Source organism: Callorhinus ursinus, unplaced genomic scaffold, assembly GCF_003265705.2.
Source record: "Callorhinus ursinus isolate GAN/ISIS: 27379988/994484 unplaced genomic scaffold, GSC_fseal_2.0 scaffold5, whole genome shotgun sequence".
Lineage (NCBI taxonomy): Eukaryota > Metazoa > Chordata > Mammalia > Carnivora > Otariidae > Callorhinus > Callorhinus ursinus.
This window is the reverse complement of record NW_027397067.1, coordinates 41,526,474-41,545,902: the sequence shown is the minus strand read 5'-3', so window position 1 is coordinate 41,545,902 and position 19,429 is coordinate 41,526,474. Positions and strand designations below refer to the sequence as shown.

General features: G+C 35.9%; 1 protein-coding gene across 2 annotated transcripts in view; it reads left to right on the top strand.

Moving 5' to 3' along the window:
• The window catches only part of VIRMA (vir like m6A methyltransferase associated), a 61,646-nt gene that overhangs the window by 21,870 nt on the left and 20,347 nt on the right, over positions 1-19,429 (top strand). For both annotated transcript variants that reach the window (XM_073892971.1, XM_025870845.2), the window contains exons 8-16: positions 1,058-2,198; positions 6,201-6,692; positions 7,724-7,878; positions 10,415-10,497; positions 12,900-12,993; positions 13,131-13,675; positions 14,212-14,447; positions 14,908-15,160; positions 17,817-18,034. In XM_073892971.1, the coding sequence (XP_073749072.1) occupies positions 1,058-2,198; positions 6,201-6,692; positions 7,724-7,878; positions 10,415-10,497; positions 12,900-12,993; positions 13,131-13,675; positions 14,212-14,447; positions 14,908-15,160; positions 17,817-18,034 (3,217 nt within the window). The remainder of the gene's footprint in view (positions 1-1,057; positions 2,199-6,200; positions 6,693-7,723; positions 7,879-10,414; positions 10,498-12,899; positions 12,994-13,130; positions 13,676-14,211; positions 14,448-14,907; positions 15,161-17,816; positions 18,035-19,429) is intronic.

Genomic DNA, 19,429 nt, shown 5'->3' with positions numbered 1-19,429 from the left:
GAAAGAAAGAACTTAAAATGTTTTCAGTGAAAATATTTGTTTTAGTTTTGTGATTATGGCATTATTAGTTAAATTTAATAATCTTTCCCGTCAATTTTTTTCCCATCTTAAAAATACTTAAAAATGCTCTCTCATGAGGGCAAGGTTAACTTCTTCCCTTTTGAGAGAGGTTTTTTTTTTTTTTTTTTTAAAGATTTTATTTATGGGGGCACCTGGGTGGCTCAGGTGGTTGGGCGTCTGCCTTTGGCTCAGGTTGTGATCTCGGTGTCCTAGGATCAAGCCCCACATCGGGCTCCTGGCTCAGCAGGGAGCCTGCTTCTCCCTCTCCCTCTGCTTCTCCCCCTGCTCATGCTCTCTCTCTGTATCTCTGTCTCAAATGAATAAATAAAAAATCTTAAAAAAAAAAGATTTTATTTATTTGAGAGAGACAGCGAGAGAAAGCACAAGTGGGGAAGAGGGAGAAGCGGGCTCCCTGCTAGCAGGGAGCCTAATGAGGGGCTCAATCCCAGGACCCTGGGATCATGACCTGAGCCGAAGGCAGTTTGCTGAATGGACTGAGCCACCCAGGTGCCCCAGAGAGGTATTTTTGTTACTTTATGACATTTCTAATTTTATTTCTGTGAGGAAAAGATATCTGTAGCAGAGTTAGTTGTAAATTTGAACAGATAGAGGACTTTGCTTATGAAGTTTCTCATTAATTATTCTATTAGAAATTATAAAATTATACATCTATAAAATATATAGAAATTCTATTAGAAATTATAAAATTCTATTAGAAATTATACAGTGAAATTCATTATTCTATTAGAAATTATAAAATCATAAAATTAGAAGAATAAAAATTAGAAATTAGAAGAATAAAAATTAGAAAAAATTTATTAAATTATAAAATGTAATTGTTGATAAGATGTTGGGGCAGAAGTTGATTTTGTTTAAAAAACATGAATTCTTACTTTTTTTGCCATGCTACTAAATAAAATAGATTTTTGATTAGCTAAATTTTTTGCATTAAACAACAGTGATGTAATATTTAAATATTATTCAAACTGATTTTCAGGGGATGATGGTTATGAACAAATTTCCAGTGATGAAGATGGAATTGCTGACTTGGAACGTGAAACCTTTAAGTATCCGAACTTTGATGTTGAATACACTCCTGAAGACTTAGCTTCAGTTCCTCCTATGACATATGATCCATATGACAGGGAGCTTGTACCACTCTTATACTTCAGCTGTCCGTACAAGACTACTTTTGAAATTGAAATCAGTAGAATGAAGGATCAAGGTCCAGATAAAGAAAATTCAGGGGCAGTAGAAGCTTCAGTGAAGTTAACTGAACTCTTAGATTTGTATCGGGAAGATAGAGGTGCAAAATGGGTAACAGCTTTAGAAGAAATTCCAAGTTTAATAATAAAAGGATTAAGTTATTTGCAGTTGAAAAACACAAAACAAGACTCTCTTGGCCAGTTGGTAGACTGGACCACGCAAGCTTTGAATTTACAAGTAGCTCTTCGCCAGCCCATTGCCTTAAATGTCCGACAACTCAAAGCTGGGACCAAATTAGTGTCCTCACTAGCAGAATGTGGGGCTCAAGGTGTCATGGGATTGCTACAAGCAGGAGTAATCAATGGATTATTTGAGCTCCTGTTTGCTGATCATGTCTCATCTTCCCTTAAATTAAATGCTTTTAAAGCTTTGGACAGTGTCATTAGTATGACAGAAGGAATGGAAGCTTTTTTAAGAGGTAGGCAGAATGAAAAAAGTGGCTATCAAAAACTTCTGGAGCTCATACTTTTAGATCAGACTGTGAGAGTTGTGACTGCTGGTTCGGCTATTCTTCAGAAGTGTCATTTCTATGAAATCTTGTCAGAGATTAAAAGACTTGGTGACCATTTAGCAGAGAAGACTTCATCTGTTCCTAACCACAGTGAACCTGATCATGACACAGATACTGGACTTGAGAGAACAAACCCAGAATATGAAAATGAGGTAGAGGCTTCAATGGATATGGATCTTTTGGAATCCTCAAATATAAGTGAAGGGGAAATAGAAAAGCTTATTAACCTCCTAGAAGAAGTTTTCCATTTAATGGAAACTGCACCTCATACAATGATCCAGCCGCCTGTTAAGTCTTTCCCAACAATGGCACGTATTACTGGACCTCCAGAAAGGGATGATCCATACCCTGTTCTCTTTAGGTAAGACATTTTTGGTTTGGGAAAATATATTTCACAGATTACCGCAGGCAATTTTATGTGGTTGGGTTTTTTTAAATTTGTAAGCAGTGCATATCTGTGTAAGGATATTCTGTATTTCAAAATAGACAGTAGTGAAACTGAAAAGTATACTACTGTGGGAGAGCTATATTTTATTAGCACTTAAAGTAGTAATAGCAATGTAAGTTAAAGATAGTGTTAGTCAACAACAGTGCTTAGATAAGCATGTCTATGAGCAAGAATAAATGAGGAACTATAGAGTTGCTTCTGGGAAGGTGGTGTGATACAAGAGGTTGGCCCAGGAAGGAGAGAGCTTTTCTGTGTGAACCTGTTTGTACTTTATCTCTCTTACATTGCAAGTTAAACTTATATTTTACTAATGTAATTTTACAGACGTGGTTAAATATCTTTAAGGTTCAGTTACTATTTATTTATGCTATTTATTGTTTTAAGTAGGCTCCATGCTCAGTGTGGGGCTTCAACTCGCAAACCTGAGATCATGAGTCGTATGCTCTACTGACTGAGCCAGCCAGGTGTCCCTTTCTAAATCTGTTTGTTGGTAGTGTTTTGCCATTATTAGGATCAGTGCCCACGGTAGATTTTTAAATTTTGGTTTAATTTTTGCTACTTTTTTTGCATTTTGCCTGTAAATGATTTGCTAGCTAATGGGAAAATGGCATTTTTATTATGTTATTCCTTATTTCTGTGATTAATGTTTGCCTTCATTTGGAGCATTACTGCATTAACAGAAAATGGGGTGCTTGTCCATTCTAAAATCTGTACCTGTCCATTCCTGTTTTTAACTGAGCTGTTAGGTCTTGCCTAAGTTTGAGTTCTTTGAGGAACAAAAGATGATAATGCTAGAGCAAGGTCTGGTAGGAGATGAAGTCAAGAGTACAAGTGTAGGGGTTTGGCTTTGAACAGAAGAAAAGAAATCTTATGTGTGTACAAATATGGATGCATTTGTAGTATGGAGACAGTAAAGGAGCCAAGGCACTTTGCACTTATCACTTAATTTTTAATAAGGTAAGAGGTGAGGTCATACACTGAGGATAACGGAGGGTAGTAACTCTAAGGAAGGGAGTAATGCTCTCAGTCACTGAAGGGAAACTGGTAATTAAAGGCTTATTAAGTATTATTTTCTCCTCCGTAACTGGAAAAGGTATATTTAAGTATCAGACTTGAGGAAGTAAAGGGCCTTGAATGCTGTGCTGAGGAATTTGGATTTTGTTTTTATTTATTTATTTATTTATATTTTTATTTATTTTTTATTTTTTTTAAGATTTTATTATTTATTTGACAGAGAGAGAGACACAGTGAGAGAGGGAACACAAGCAGGGGGAGTGGGAGAGGGAGAAGCAGGCGTCCTGCCGAGCAGGGAGCCCAATGCAGGGCTCGATCCCGGGACCCCTGGGATCATGACCCGAGCCAAAGGCAGACGCTTAACGACTGAGCCACCCAGGCGCCCCTTTGTTTTTTTTTTTTAATTTTTATTTTTTTAAAAGATTTTATTTATTTATTTCCAGAGACAGAGAGAGTACAAGCGGGGGAATGACAGGCAGAGGGAGAAGCAGGCTCCCTGCTAGGCAAAGAGCCTGATGCAGGACTCGATCCCAGGACCCTGAGATCATGACCTGAGCTGAAGGCAGACGCTTAACTGACTGAGCCACAACAGGCATCCCTGGATCTTGTTTTTAGAATGTGGGAAGATCTTTACTATTTCGGAGTAGTAGATTTGATAGGATCAAAGTAGTATTCTAAGATTATATGTTGTAAGGTGTGTTGCAATGGAAAAGAAATTGGAGTTATTAAGTAGATGAGCTGGTCTAGTTTGTACTGTGTTAAGTACTTAATATAGTGGCACTTACAGGGAATTGTGCTAATATTGAGAGTTTGTGAAAGAGCAGTTACTGGGACTTGGCAACTGGACCTAATAGCTAAGAGAAAGTGAGAAGGAGCTAAAGATGTTTCTAGCTAGGTTAACTATTGGAATGGGTTTTATTGACAGAAACTGGTAAATTAGGAGGGGCAGTGAATTTTGAAAGCACAAATAATTTTGCATTTTGGAAGGATTAGTTTGAAGTGATGATAAGGCTCTAATGTCCTCTGTGTAGTCTCCAAGATCACTCTCAGGATTTGCCAGTGGTACTCACAGGACTCAGCAACTATGATTTATTACAGCAGAAGGATACAAGGCACCATCAGCAAAGGAAAAGGGTACACAGGGAGAAACCTGAGGAAACCAGTCATAGGCTTCCAGAGTCCTTTTCCAGTGGAGTCACATGGGACCTGCATAATTCCCCCAGCAAGAAATTGTGACAATGTGTACAAAATGTTGCATACTGAGGAAGCTCATTAGAATCTCAACATCCAAGCTTATTATTGGAGGATAGCCACATAGGCCCCCAATATCTACTGTGTAACAGAATCCCAGGCTCCCAGAAGAAAGTAGGTGTTCAGTGTAAACCATATTGTTTGCATAAACAAGTTTAGGCACAGTGAGCATTTTAATAGTTGGGTGATGGGAGCCCTCCCCAAATCCAAGTTCCCAGATGCTAACCAAGGGCTGGCCTTGTAAGAAGGTGTTCTTAAGAATATAAGTAGTCTGAGGCCTGCAGTGTTAACTATTTTCTGAACACTCCACAAGGTGGTTAAAGATACTCTTTGAGCATAGTAGTTATGGGGTTTTGTCTTCTTGAGGGTTCTGTTTGCCTTTGTAGTCAAGAAGTTACTGGGGGTGTTTATTATCCTGAAGTAGAAGTCTGAGTTTAAGGAATAATATGAGAGGTAGTTATATATTCTAAGATTCCAAATATAGGACATTCTGAAAAAGGCAAAACTATAAAGACAGTAAAAAGATCAGTGATTGGGCGCCTGGGTGGCTCAGTTGGTTAAGCGACTGCCTTCGGCTCAGGTCATGATCCTGGAGTCCCGGGATCGAGTCCCGCATCGGACTTCCTGCTCAGCAGGGAGTCTGCTTCTCCCTCTGACCCTCTTCCCTCTCGTGCTTTCTATCTCTCATTCTCTCTCTCTCTCAAATAAATAAATAAAATCTTAAAAAAAAAAAGATCAGTGATTGCCAGGGCTGGGGGAGGGAGAGGAACAATACTTGGAGCACAGTGTTTTTAGGACAGTGAAAATACTCTGTATCAGTAGCATTTGTGTCTGTTTTGGGGTCTTGAGTAAGTTCACACTTTTTCTACTAAAACTATGTATGCTAAAAAATGGTTCTTGGGTTTGATAAAAGTGCTATGTATGGTAGTATTAACTCTTCAAATACTAAAAATTGATAATTTGAATTTTTCTCTAGAGGTACTAACTCAGATATATTGCCTATAGTAAATATGAATAAGCTATATATTTTTTATAGTATATGTACTGTATTTTTCGTAGGTACACTAATTCAGATATACTGGTGTACCATGAATAGAGTAGGACCATGGTGAAAAAGGAACATTTGATGAGTGGTCTGAAAAGAAGACCCAGAATTAATTCCCAGAATTAATTAATTAATTAAGGATTTTATTTATTTATTTGACAGAGACACAGAGAGCACAGATAGGCAGAGGGAGAGAGAGAAGCAGGCTCTCCGCTGAGCAGGGAGCCTGACGCAGGGTTCGATCCCAGGACCTTGGGATCATGACCTGAGCCAAAGGCAGATGCTTAACCAACTGAGCTACCCAGGCACCCCAAGAAGACCCAGAATTTAAAGTCAAGGTTGATTCTGGAAAGATACTTGTCAACAGTTATATGTCAAATATCCGTTGAATGTTAGCTAGAAAAAAGCCTCACATAATTTCCACTTTTATTTGACCCAGTGGAGAGAAGACTTGCTGCCACATTATGTTTTTAGTTAAAGTAGTATATTGCTAAGGATAAGGATTATGGCCATTAAAATTTTTACGCCTCTCCTATCTAATGAATACTGAATAAATGAACAATGTTTTACACTGACTTCTTATATATCAATTAATTTTTCTACAGGTATCTTCATAGTCATCACTTCTTGGAGTTAGTTACCTTGCTTCTGTCAATTCCAGTAACAAGTGCCCACCCTGGTGTGCTGCAAGCCACAAAAGATGTTTTAAAGTTTCTTGCACAGTCACAGAAGGGTCTTCTTTTTTTTATGTCGGAATATGAAGCAACAAATTTGTTGATCCGAGCTCTGTGTCACCTTTACGATCAAGATGAAGAGGAGGGTCTTCAATCTGATGGTGTTATTGACGATGCATTTGCCTTGTGGCTGCAGGACTCAACACAGACATTGCAGTGTATTACAGAACTGTTCAGCCATTTTCAGCGTTGCACAGCTAGTGAAGAAACTGACCATTCAGATCTTTTGGGAACCCTTCACAATCTTTATTTGATTACTTTCAATCCTGTGGGAAGATCAGCTGTTGGCCATGTTTTCAGTCTTGAGAAAAATCTCCAAAGTCTTATTACTTTAATGGAGTACTATTCCAAAGAAGCCTTAGGGTAATTTTCTTTTTACTCCCTAAATTTTCTATTATACTGGAAAACTACATCAGTAAAGGGCTAGTTTCTTAAAAGGTGTTGCTTTGAAAGTAAAAATTATTATAATTATTTTTTGCCATAATACATAATTTGTTAATTAAGGATTAGAATGGTAGAAATTTCTAAAATATAAGATGTGCCTGTAAAGCAACAAAATGGATCTTTTAGCAGCTTCTTCCAGTTTCCCATTGGTGTTGACAAGATTACAAGATTACAGCTATAGATCTCTTGCTAATTTGTGTGTAGGGGAATGCTAAGGCACCAGAATATATACTTGCAGAGTAATGAGGACTATCTTGCTGTCTTTAATTTTCCCTTGCCTTTAGACTATGGTGCTCTGGTTTCAGAAGTACTTTGACTGAATGGGAGCAGGGGATTTAGAATGATACTAGTTTTCAAGAGCTGCCCAGTAGGGCAGAGGATTGATGTTAGTGTCTGAGGAGATAAACATGGTCTTCCTGGCTCGTGTCATACAAAGCAGTGACATCCAGGTAACTGGCCTCACAACAGGGTCTTGATATGACTCCTTGAGGGACAGATCTTTTTTGGGGGGACTAGGAAAGGCAGTGGCTTTAACCACAGCAGTTTTAAGGTAGAAGACAGTGATGATGGCAGTAGATTGATTCATCACACTTATTCCTACTTAATCCAGAGTGAACAAAATTTTAAAGGAGACCATTGAAGTATACTTCGGAATCTTTCATTGCTGATGAAGTATACTTGTTAATATTTCATTGTTCTTTTGATCTTCTTTCTTAATAGGATTTCACTCTCCATTGTGATGCATATGCTTTGTTTATATACTTTTAAGTAGTGTTTTCAAGTGAGTTGGAAGTGAACTTTAAAATGTAATTTCTTGTCTTCAGGGAGTTAGTCATGTTTCATTGTAAAATTCCTTGGTCTCTTTAAAACCAAATAGAAAAAAATGTTTAAAATTGTTCCTGGAAAAGTTGTTTTCATACCAAAAACTTTAAAACCTTATTTTGTTTCAGTGATTCCAAGTCTAAGAAGTCAGTAGCTTATAATTATGCATGCATACTTATTTTGGTGGTGGTTCAGTCTTCCAGTGATGTCCAAATGCTAGAACAGCATGCAGCATCTCTCTTGAAGCTGTGTAAAGCAGATGAAAATAATGCTAAATTGCAAGGTATGGTACTTGAAGTTACTTAAACATTTATGATATGTGAAGGAAAAAGCCTTTGAATATCTGTAATTAGTATTTTATCATGTTTTGATAATATACATAGTAATATTCTGTTACTTCTTGAAAGTGCCCTTTATGAAAGTATTTTATATGGTGTTCTTAAAAAGATTTTTAGGAAATTGTCACAAGTACCTTTTCCTGGAAAATCATGGTAATTGGTGGTTAGTTGAAGTTCCTAATCAAAATGGAAATAGCTTGAAGGTGAACTCAAATGTTCAGTTTTTGTTTTTTTTTTTTTAAGATTTTAAAATTATTTTTAAGTAATCTCTACACTCACATGCGGCTCGAATTTACAACCCTGGGATTAAGAGTTACATGCTCCACCGACTGAGCTAGCCAGGTGTCCCCAATTTTTTTTTTTTTTAAGTAGGCTCCACGCCCAGCATGGAGGTCAAGGCAGGGCTTGAACTCACGACCCTGAGATCAAGACCTGAGCTGAAATCAGGAGTCGGATGCTTAACCGACTGAGCCACCCAAGCACCCCTTCAAAAGTTCAGTTTTGTGTATCGTTTGTGTATGTGTGTGTTTTCTATATGTATTTCTAAGTATAACACTATTCTAAGTACAATTTAGAAATCCATTTGTCATTAATTAATATACATGTGCTGTCCTCAAAAGTGAAGGATGGTGAATATGAACATTGTTTTCTAAAGTATATAAATCTATGTTGAATGAAGTTTATGGCAAACCTTATGTGGGCAGTCCTGAAAAATTGAAGGTTATCTAATCACAGTTTTTTTTAATTTTGTTTTGGTTTCTTTCTGACCTTACCAAGTAGAAAATTTGATAACATTGAGTAAATATTGTAAATAGCATGTGGACTTTTTTCTTCTTCTTTTATTTTTTTGAGAGAGAGCATGTAAGTGGAGGGTGGTGGTGGAGGGACAGAAAAAGAGGGAGAGAATCTTAAGCAGACTCCCTGCTAAGCGTGGAGCTGGAGGAGGGGCTCCATTCATGACCCTGAGATCCTGACCTGAGCTGAAATCAAGAGTCGGATGCTTGACTGACTGAGCCACCCAGGCGCCCCTGACTTTTTTCTTTTTAATCTTAAATTTTATGTGTGATACCACCAGTAAAAGTATGGGTTAGTAAACTCAACTTCTTATATAGGAAATAGGTTTTTTCCCTGTAGTGTGCCTTTATAAAAGGAGGGCACACAACATCTTCAAGGGTATTATTAATGCTTTATTCTGGGTGATGGTTAAACATATTTGTTTTATTATTGTTCCTTGTATCTTTCACTTGAGCAATATATGCTGTATATATGAAAGAGTTAATTTAAAAACACATAGGAAAAATACTCAGATGTACATAGGTGTAATCCTCATGGAGAATTGTAGAACCAAGGGGAGACATGACTACTATTTTCAGTTTCCTTTAGTCATTCCTAAAAAGTGTCTGGAACTGGCATATCACTTTTTACATTACATTTAGAATGCTTTTCTTAAAATAGTTTTGGTGATAAAGTATGGATGTTACAGCATAGGTTCTAGGAGAGTTTTTTTCTTCTATGTTATTCCACTCAGTTTTTTTTTTTTTTTGAAGTATAATTGACACACAGTGTACATTAGTTGCAGTTGTACAGCATAGGGATTACACAACTCTATATGTACAACATAATGATTGCACAATTCTATAGTTATGCTGTGCTCACCAAAGTATAGCTACCATGTCACCATACAATGCTGTTATACCATTGACTATTCCCTATGCTGTACCTTTCATCCCCATGACTTATTCATTCTATAACTGGAAGCCTTTAACTCCTACTCCCCTTCACCCATTTTGCGCATCCTTCCATACCCCTTCCCCTCTGGCAACTACCAGTTCTCTATATACTTATGAATCTGTTTCTGCTTTTTTTGTTTGTTCATTTTTTTCTAGCAGAGTTTTGAATTCAGTTGTGGTAAATGGTATATTTCATTTGTGATTGTTTTATAAGCGAAGTTTGTTGTTATTTTGGGATGATAGTGATTACTTTTAATTTTATAAAGGCAAATTAGGAAATTGGCAAAATTTAAAATTCATGTTATGAGAAATGTCACTCAGCAAATGTCCCTGTTAGAAATTAATACATTTGTGTGTGCTTTTTTGGGGGTGTGGGAGGTGGTGGTAGCATTAGGTGAATAAACACTATTTTATTATTTGTTAGTTTATAAGCAGTCAATTTTACAAATTTTTTTTTAATGTTGTAAGTTGATGGTCCTGTTTAAGCATGTAAACACTTAAGTTTTTCAGAAACCAAGTAACTAAGAATCGTCACTTCTTATTTCTAAGCCTGTATGTAGCCCATTCACATTTCACGTTAAGGCTTGTTTAGAGAATTAGACATAAGTTTATCCCTGTATGAAATTTAGATTATTGAAATCAATATGAATCTGATAATGTTCTTCTTTGGAAAAGAATACCTTTACTTCCTTTGTTATAAAGACTTTTTATTTTAAAATATTATATTATGAATGACCTTTTTGTTTTTAAGAACTTGGCAAGTGGCTTGAACCTCTGAAAAACCTTAGATTTGAAATTAACTGCATCCCAAACTTAATTGAATATGTTAAACAGGTAAGTAAAGCCTAAAAGTGCCTTGATTTTTTTTTAAAGATGATTTTTTAATTAAAAAAATTTTTTTTAAAGATTTTTAATTTATTCATTTGTCAGAGAGAGAGAGAGAGAGAGAGATAGAGAGAGAGCACAAGCGGGGGGAGAAGCAGGCCCCCTGCTGAGCAAGGAGCCCGATGCGGTGCTTGGTCTTGGGATCATGACCTGAGCCGAAGGCAGACGCTTAACTGACTGAGCCACACAGGCGTCCCTTATTTGTTTTATTTTAGAGAGCGAGAGCATGTGCACATGAGCAAGGGGAGGGGAGAGGGAGAGAAGCAGACTCCCCACTGAGCGGGGAGCCTGATGTGTGGGGCTCCATCTCACAACCCTGAGGTCGTGACCTGAGCTGAAACTAAGTCAGATGCTTAACCAAATGAGCCACCCAAGCACCCCTAAAAGTGCCTTCATTTTATGGAACTGTATGGTTCCAAATATAGTAATATTGCATTAAATCATTTATGTATATAATACAGTAATTTTTAAGTGTATTTGATTGGTTTGCTAGATTTATGGTACAGATTGGTGTGTGTGTGTAGATGGGTGTGTGATGGTGTGTATATGTGAGTACACTTGTACACAACCCTGTGTATTGTACTACTTTCCACTACCAAATTCTGTCCTATTTTATTTCTCAAATTAAAGTATTGTCACCTGCCATTTTGATGATCTTTACAACAGCGTTTTAAAGTTAAATGCCCTGATAATTTAACATAATTGTTTCAGTTAAACTTTGGTGAAAAAGATCTTCCTTCAAAATTTTTAGGTGAAAATCAACAAGAGTCAATTCTAGATAATTACAATGGGAACTAGTTCTAAATTTGTTAATTTGGGATGGTCACATCTACAAATAAAACATTCATAAAAGTTGAAAATCCTGTATCATAATAGTGCATTTGAAAAATTCATGTAATTAGTAATTTAAAAATTCATTAAAACTGTTGCATTGTCAATTAGTTTTAAAAGTTAGTATAGTTTTAAAAGTTAGGAAGAAGGACTAAAGGTGGTCATAGATGCATAAAAAATTTTAAGCTAGAGAGACAGAATTGGACCTTGAATTATTTCCTCTTTCATTTAACAGATGAGCTGTGTGTATTTGTGTGTGTGTGTGTGTGTGTAAAACACCTTGGTTTTGGAGTTGAAATGTGTGCTATTAAAATAGCAACCAAGTACTGTTTGGGTATATCTGCTTTGGATTTTTCTTTACTGACTTGTCTACCCTTATCTTCTCTTTTTACTCCATCTTTCCTAAGAGTACTTTTTACCTCCTGTGGTGCCATCATATTCTCTGTTCCTTACTCTGTGCCTCAGATGTCATCTAGAGTTTCTCATAGAGTCAGTCTTTTATTTGGCAGAAGTACAATAGATCCTGTAAATTTAGATGGTCATGTGTTCAGGGTACTTGTGCATGGTCAGGAGAATGTATAAGGTGTCCAATAAAGATTATATGCTTGGGTAAAAGTTTTTAACCAATAAGAAATTTAGCTCTAGACATTTCAATTACATGCTGTAATTGAAAGAGTTTTTATTTTTATGTAAATCCTTATCCATTAATTATAGTTATTAATAAGAGATTCTCATTCCAAGATATACCAAAAACAGTTGATCTGAGAGTGAAACTTCTCTGTGTGCTCCATGCTGCTTTATGTAATTTGTGGAATTATTGTGGAAAGGCAGCAAGGAAGAAATTAGAAAAAAATGTATAGGGGAACGGAAAGTGGGGGTTAGCAGCTGAAATAGTAACATTTTTAAATTCTTCATAAAAAACTTCTTCAGAGTTTTTTCAAAACCATCTATGCTGCTCTGTGGAAACTACAAAAACAAAGAAATTTACACATAACTTATTTGTTGTGAGGAAACATAGCATGGGCAGCTGCTAAGAACATAGGCAATTGTATTTCTTTTCACTTTAACCATGCCCTAACTGGTCATCACAACCAGATTCCTGTGGTATCTGCTTTGAAGTGTATGTTATGTAGTGCCAAAACATTCCTTGTTGCTTCTTCAGTTTTGAAAGAGGTTTAGTATAACCACAGGGCTTTGTAAAATCAGTCATTGCTTCATTTTTGGGAGGGAGAGTATATAGAAAGAGTATATGAAAAAGAACTATTTTAAATTCTTAATACAGGGAGTCTCATTTTTGTATGTTACTTTTCATTTTAATCTGTACTTTTTAATATACTTGAACTTTGCAACTATTAACTTTTATAAAATAACCTTTATAAAAACTTTATTAGTTTTATTCATGTTTTAAATTTACATAACATGAAACTCATATTTTTAATTAATGCCTTCTTGGGAATTTTTTCTTGATTCATATCCAAGCACCAAGAAATTAAACTTTCTGTTCATTTTTATTTTTAAAGAATATCGATAATTTGATGACCCCGGAAGGAGTTGGCCTTACCACTGCCTTGCGTGTTCTTTGTAATGTGGCATGTCCACCACCTCCTGTTGAAGGTAATATGGCTATTATACTTTAAAAACTATTCTTAAGTCTTCGTATAAATGCTATTTATTAAATAAAATATTAAAAAATTTTAACTAATTATTAACATATAAGTAATTAGTTTTTTTTCCCCTTATCCTATATAAAGGTCAACAGAAAGACCTGAAATGGAATCTTGCCGTTATTCAGCTTTTTTCTGCTGAAGGAATGGACACCTTTATTCGGGTTCTACAAAAATTGAACAGTATTCTGACTCAGCCTTGGAGGCTCCATGTCAACATGGGGACTACCCTTCACAGAGTTACTACTATTTCAATGGCTCGCTGCACACTCACTCTTCTTAAAACAATGTTAACGGAACTCCTGAGAGGTGGATCCTTTGAGTTTAAGGACATGCGTGTTCCTTCAGCACTTGTGACTTTACACATGCTCCTGTGCTCTATCCCTCTCTCAGGTCGTTTGGATAGTGATGAACAGAAAATTCAAAATGATATCATTGATATCTTACTGACTTTTACACAAGGAGTTAATGAAAAACTTACAATCTCGGAAGAGACTCTGGCCAATAATACTTGGTCTTTAATGTTGAAAGAAGTTCTTTCTTCAATCTTGAAGGTTCCTGAAGGATTTTTTTCTGGACTCATACTACTTTCAGAGCTGCTGCCTCTACCATTGCCCATGCAAACAACTCAGGTATCACTTCCATATAACATGCATCTTATAAATGACTGCAGTAACACTTTTAAAAAAGCCAGTGATTTTGTTATTAAAAAAAAAAAAAACAAACCCACAACCCTCATCCCCTTCCCCTAAAAAAGACATAAAATAACTGGATGAGGGTGAGATAAAACTGAAGCAAGTTGGTCATTAAAGAAATATGGGGGTAACATTTTAAATAAATTTTTGTTAATGTGAATTTTATTATGCTGTTCTGTATACTTGTACTTTTGTTATTTTTAAAGCCTTTTTTTCCCTTTATCATGTGTTAGAATTTGCCATTAACTAGGTTGGTTCACCAATGGACTCTGCTCTACTGACTGCTAACCTGAGAACAATCAGATTTTCTAGATGCATTGAATTCAAGCGAATGTTTAATTGTATAATAGAAAAATGTTTTAAGCATGTAGTAAAGATGTTCTTTTCATAACAGTTCTTCCTGAACAGTTTTTGTGACTATAAATAAATATTAAAAAAAATCTACGTACACACACAATATACTTTTTTAACAGGTTATTGAGCCACATGATATATCAGTGGCACTCAACACCCGAAAATTGTGGAGCATGCACCTTCATGTTCAAGCAAAGTTGCTCCAAGAAATAGTTCGCTCTTTCTCTGGCACAACCTGCCAGCCCATTCAACACATGTTACGGCGTATTTGTGTTCAATTGTGTGACCTTGCCTCACCAACTGCACTTCTGATTATGAGAACTGTGTTGGATTTGATTGTAGAAGACTTGCAAAGGTATTTTCATTTTGCATTAAAAATTTTTTCCTCAGGTTATTCTTGATACAGATACATTTTTTTTCACTTAGAATTTGGAAATCAGGGTTTAGAATGCTTAGATAATATATATTATGTATAAATATATACTTATATACATATACGTGTGTGTATGTATATGAATATATGTAGATTATTTTTAATTAGAAAACTTAATTTCATGTGCAAGATACCTTGAAAGTCTTGATTTTGGGTGTTTGAAAGGTGAACTATGAAGTACTCTGATTTAAAAAAGATACTGAAATCTGAATTTATAAAATTTTACAGTAATTGTAAAATTCCAGAGAAGTCGTCATATCCAAGGAATAAAATGTTTTATACAAGATTTGTATATCATGATATGTGTTGAAAAATAAATATTAGTTAAATAATGCCCTAAAATTAAGTATATTGTTTACTAAATGTATTGATTTTATTTCAGCACTTCAGAAGATAAAGAAAAACAGTATACTAGCCAAACCACCAGGTTGCTTGCTCTTCTTGATGCTCTGGCTTCACACAAAGCTTGTAAATTAGCTATTTTGCATCTAATTAATGGAACTATTAAAGGTGACGAAAAATATGCAGAGATATTCCAGGATCTGTTAGCTTTGGTGCGGTCTCCTGGAGACAGTGTTATTCGCCAACAGTGTGTTGAATATATCACATCCATTTTGCAGTCTCTCTGTGATCAGGTATTTATGGTTATTTTATAAATTCTGTGTGTTTGTGTATGGTTTAAAAGCTTCTCTTGATATAAATCTTGGCTCTGAACACAGAGATCTCATCTGTTTTATTAATCCTGTTGTTTAGGGAGATCAGTTTGACTAGTGAACCAACAATAAAATGGTTTGGTGCTTCATAGCTTTCTTTAGGTTTGTATTTCACAGGTTTCTCTGAAGTCTCTTTTTCTTTATGAGATTGCATCCTTGGATAGTTACTTTATGTGCCACTGAATTCTTTGGGGTTGGTTATGTCTGGTATTTTCATTTTCCTGCCACTTATACACAGATTCTTGAATTTTATAGCTTTGTGATTGGTTGAATTAATAATACCATGTTCTTGTTAGGACAACTTTTGAAGGTATCAGAGACGACTACAGTTTTAGTGTGTTTCAGACTACTCTGCTTACAGATGTTGACTAAAAGTAGTAGTATTTCTTTTTTTTTTTTTTAAAGATTTTATTTATTTATTTGAGAGAGAGAATGAGATAGAGAGAGAGAGAGAGCATGAGAGGGAAGAGGGTCAGAGGGAGAAGCAGACTCCCTGCTGAGCAGGGAGCCCGATGCGGGACTCGATCCTGGGACTCCAGGATCATGACCTGAGCTGAAGGCAGTCGCTTAACCAACTGAGCCACCCAGGCACCCTAAAAGTAGTAGTATTTCTGCCTCTCTATAATATTGGCTTCCAGTTTATAATTCCATGAGTTAATGATAATTGTTTTAACTTTTAAAGCCCATTGTGATTGAGATCTTTGAACATTTCTTTGTCTTTTTTTTTTAAGATTTTATTTGTTTTAGAGAGAAAGTGCACACATAAGTGGGGAGAGGGGCAAGGGCGAGGGAGAGGGAAAGGGAGAGAATCTTAAGCAGACTCTGGTCCAACCATGGAGCCTGACATGGGGCTCAGTGCCGGGCTTGATCCCATAACCCCAAGATCACCACCTGAGCCGAAACCAAGAGTCAGTTGCCCAACCGACTGAGTCATCCAGGTGCCCAAGATCTTTGAAGATTTCTGTACATAATTGGTACTTTCGCTTACCATAATGCTCCTGCTATCTAATCATCAGATGTGATTTTTTTTTTCAGGCAGAATATTTTTAATAGGATCCCATGTTGGAAGATTATCTTTTTTCAGCTGACAAAAATCCAGTTTGGTTACATTTAACACATAAGTCAAGAAGAAACATTTTTCGTGTGACTTGTTTTCACGAAAAGAGGATCTGGTTGAAATAGTTTGGGACCTGGTAGAAAGGATATTTAAAGTCCTTATACCTTAAAATGTCCTTTTGACTGGTGTTATATAATCCACATTGGGTTTTATGACTAATCTGAATGACACTATAGGACCCTAGCTGCCCTGTTCACATAAACCTCATTCTTGGCCTCATCTTATATATTTTCCTTCTGATTGAAACTTTGTTTTATAGTTTTAACCCATGTTGAATCTTACTTTGCAGTATGTTGAAGTGATTAAAGGCGATGAGACATACCCAAAAATGTTTCTGTAAATGTTTATAAAAAGAGTGGTGGGAATTTTTATTGTTGGTTAAACTTGCTTGAGTATTGAAAAACTTGAATTTTAAAAGTATATAAAAACTAGAGGAAAATAATTACTTGGAAAACTGCTTAAGTGTTTATTTGCTCCATCCATTTCTTTTTGTGATGTTTTAAATTCCAGTATGGATATGTTTATTTATTTATTTTTAAGATTTTATTTATTTGACAGCACAAGCAGGGGGAGCAGCAGACAGAGGGAGAGGGAGAAGCAGACTCCCCGCTGAGCAGGGAACCTGATGTGGGGCTTGATCCCACTGGGATCATGACCTGAGCTGAAGGCATAAGGCACCCCAATATGGACATGTTTATTAAAATTTATTTCACTGAGGGGCACCTGGGTGGCTCAGTGGGTTAAGCATCCAACTCTTGGTTTTGGCTCAGGTCATGATCTCAGGGTCATGAAATCAAGCCCCCCCCCACCCCCCACAATCTGGCTCTTGCTCAGCAGGGAGTCTGCTTGGGATTGTTTTCCTCTTCCTCTCCCCCTCACCCCCAGCTCACCTGTGCATTTGCTCACTCTTTCAAGTAAACAAATACAATCTTTTTAAAAAATTTTATTTCACTGAATGATTTCTTTATAAATTAAAAAAATATTCAAATGAATCAATAATACAATGATTTAAAGTATTTTAGTACCGAAAGTAGTTCACTTAACCATTTGAAGATAGAAACTACACTCAGTGTGACGTGGAAGGAAAAATTTTTAGGGGTACCTGGCTGGCTCAGTTGGTAGAATGTGCAACTCTTGATTTTGGTGTCATGAGTTCAGGCCCTTTGGGCATAGACCCAAATGAATGAATATGACGTTCTTTTAAAGTAAAAATATTGTAAAATATTTGTCTTTATTTCTTTAAGTGTATATCTTTGTATCACCTTTTACAGAAGAGCAAAATTACTTTGTGTTTGAATTTATATTTAGCATAGGAAGGTAACAATATTTTTTTTTGGAAGGTAACAATATTTTGATGAGGTAATTACTGAGTATTAATTGGTATGTATTCCTAATATAAAAATGTGAATTGATGGTGATAATAATTAAAAATTTTTCCCCTACTCCTCTCTTCCCTCACAGGACATTGCTCTTATTTTGCCAAACTCTTCTGAAGGTTCTATTTCTGAACTGGAGCAGCTCTCCAATTCTCTACCAAACAAAGAACTGATGGCCTCAATCTGTGACTGTTTACTGGCTACGCTAGCTAACTCTGAGAGCAGTTACAACTGTTTACTGACATGTGTCAGAACAATGATGTTTCTTGCAGAGCATGATTATGGATTATTTCATTTAAAAAGGTAATGCTTAATTTAGTATATTCTTGGACTTAATTTTTTATTCTGTCACTCCTCCCCAAATTGATTAATTCATAGCTAATTATAGAAAGTTGGAGATATGATTTCTTTCATGTGGAGAAATTTGTATGTATGGAAAAGGTTTGTTAGCAGTGAAGTGTGCTAGTAATAAAATCTTCAGGATTAAAATTATAAATTGAATAGATAGACAAATTAATGTGGGCATCTTACAGTATTTAAGAAGGGAATCTTACTGTTCCAGGGATATTAATTCACACTATATTTGCTTTGTTTTGATATGTTTTCCTGTAGTCCTTCAAAAATGATGATGGTGTGGTATTATGGACCCTAAATCTAAAAGTACTGATTCTGTGTTTTTTATTCTGTAAGAGGAATGGCTGAGATAAAATTAATTTGAGATAATTTAAACCTCAGGTATAATTTCTGCTCTAGTCTCTCTGTCCATGCCCTAATCTTTTTCTTCTCTAGGAAGGTAGCTGGATACTGTGTAGATTTCCTTGGGAATTTGTAGAAGTATGTAGGATTATGAGATAGAAAGGAGGAAGAAACATACGTTTGTGCCTCTCATTTATTCTTACAACATTGGTTGAAAACTTATGTTCCAAATACCGTGTTTGGTTCTGGCTCCTACTTTCTCTACTTCCTTCTGATAAACCTATCTCCTTATTTATATTCTCTCTCAGTTGGTAGCACCTGCTGAAAATCCCAAGTTTTCCTCCTCCTCCTACTCCATCCCGTCTCTCACTATAGTCTTTACATTTTACTTGTGGAATGTCTTTTTCCTATTGCCTCGGTATTTACTCTATATCCTTTAAAACTCATATTCTTCACCTTCAAGAAAGCAAAAAAACTTTCCTTGATTCCTCCATTCCTAGCTCTTACAAATAACCTTTGTATACATTTGCCATAGCATTATCTGTGATGTTTTTGGCTTTGCTGGATTCATGTTTCTGGCCTTTTTCCTGTCGGTAATCTTTTCCTAAATTGTCTTAATCTGTTCCCTTTTCTCCCTGTAGGTCTAATTTTTCTGCTAAGCTCCAAATAACCCATCCATCTATTTGACATCTCTGTTTGGTTGTTTAATGGACAATTCAAACTGAATAGACCTAAAGCAGAGCCCTTGATACTCTTGCTTCAAGCATTGTTTCTGTCTGTTCATCCCAGTAAATGTTATCACCATCCACTCAAGTATTTCTTGGTGATACTCACTTTGATCACTTGAGTGAGATGCTGTCTGTCAGGATTCTGCACTGTAAACCTAATAATTTCCCACTTTTAATTACTAAATATTTTGTAGAATATATTTTGAGACTTTGCAAATATCTTATTTCTGCTTGAAACTTTTGTTCACTAATTTTAGTATTCATCAGTGAATCT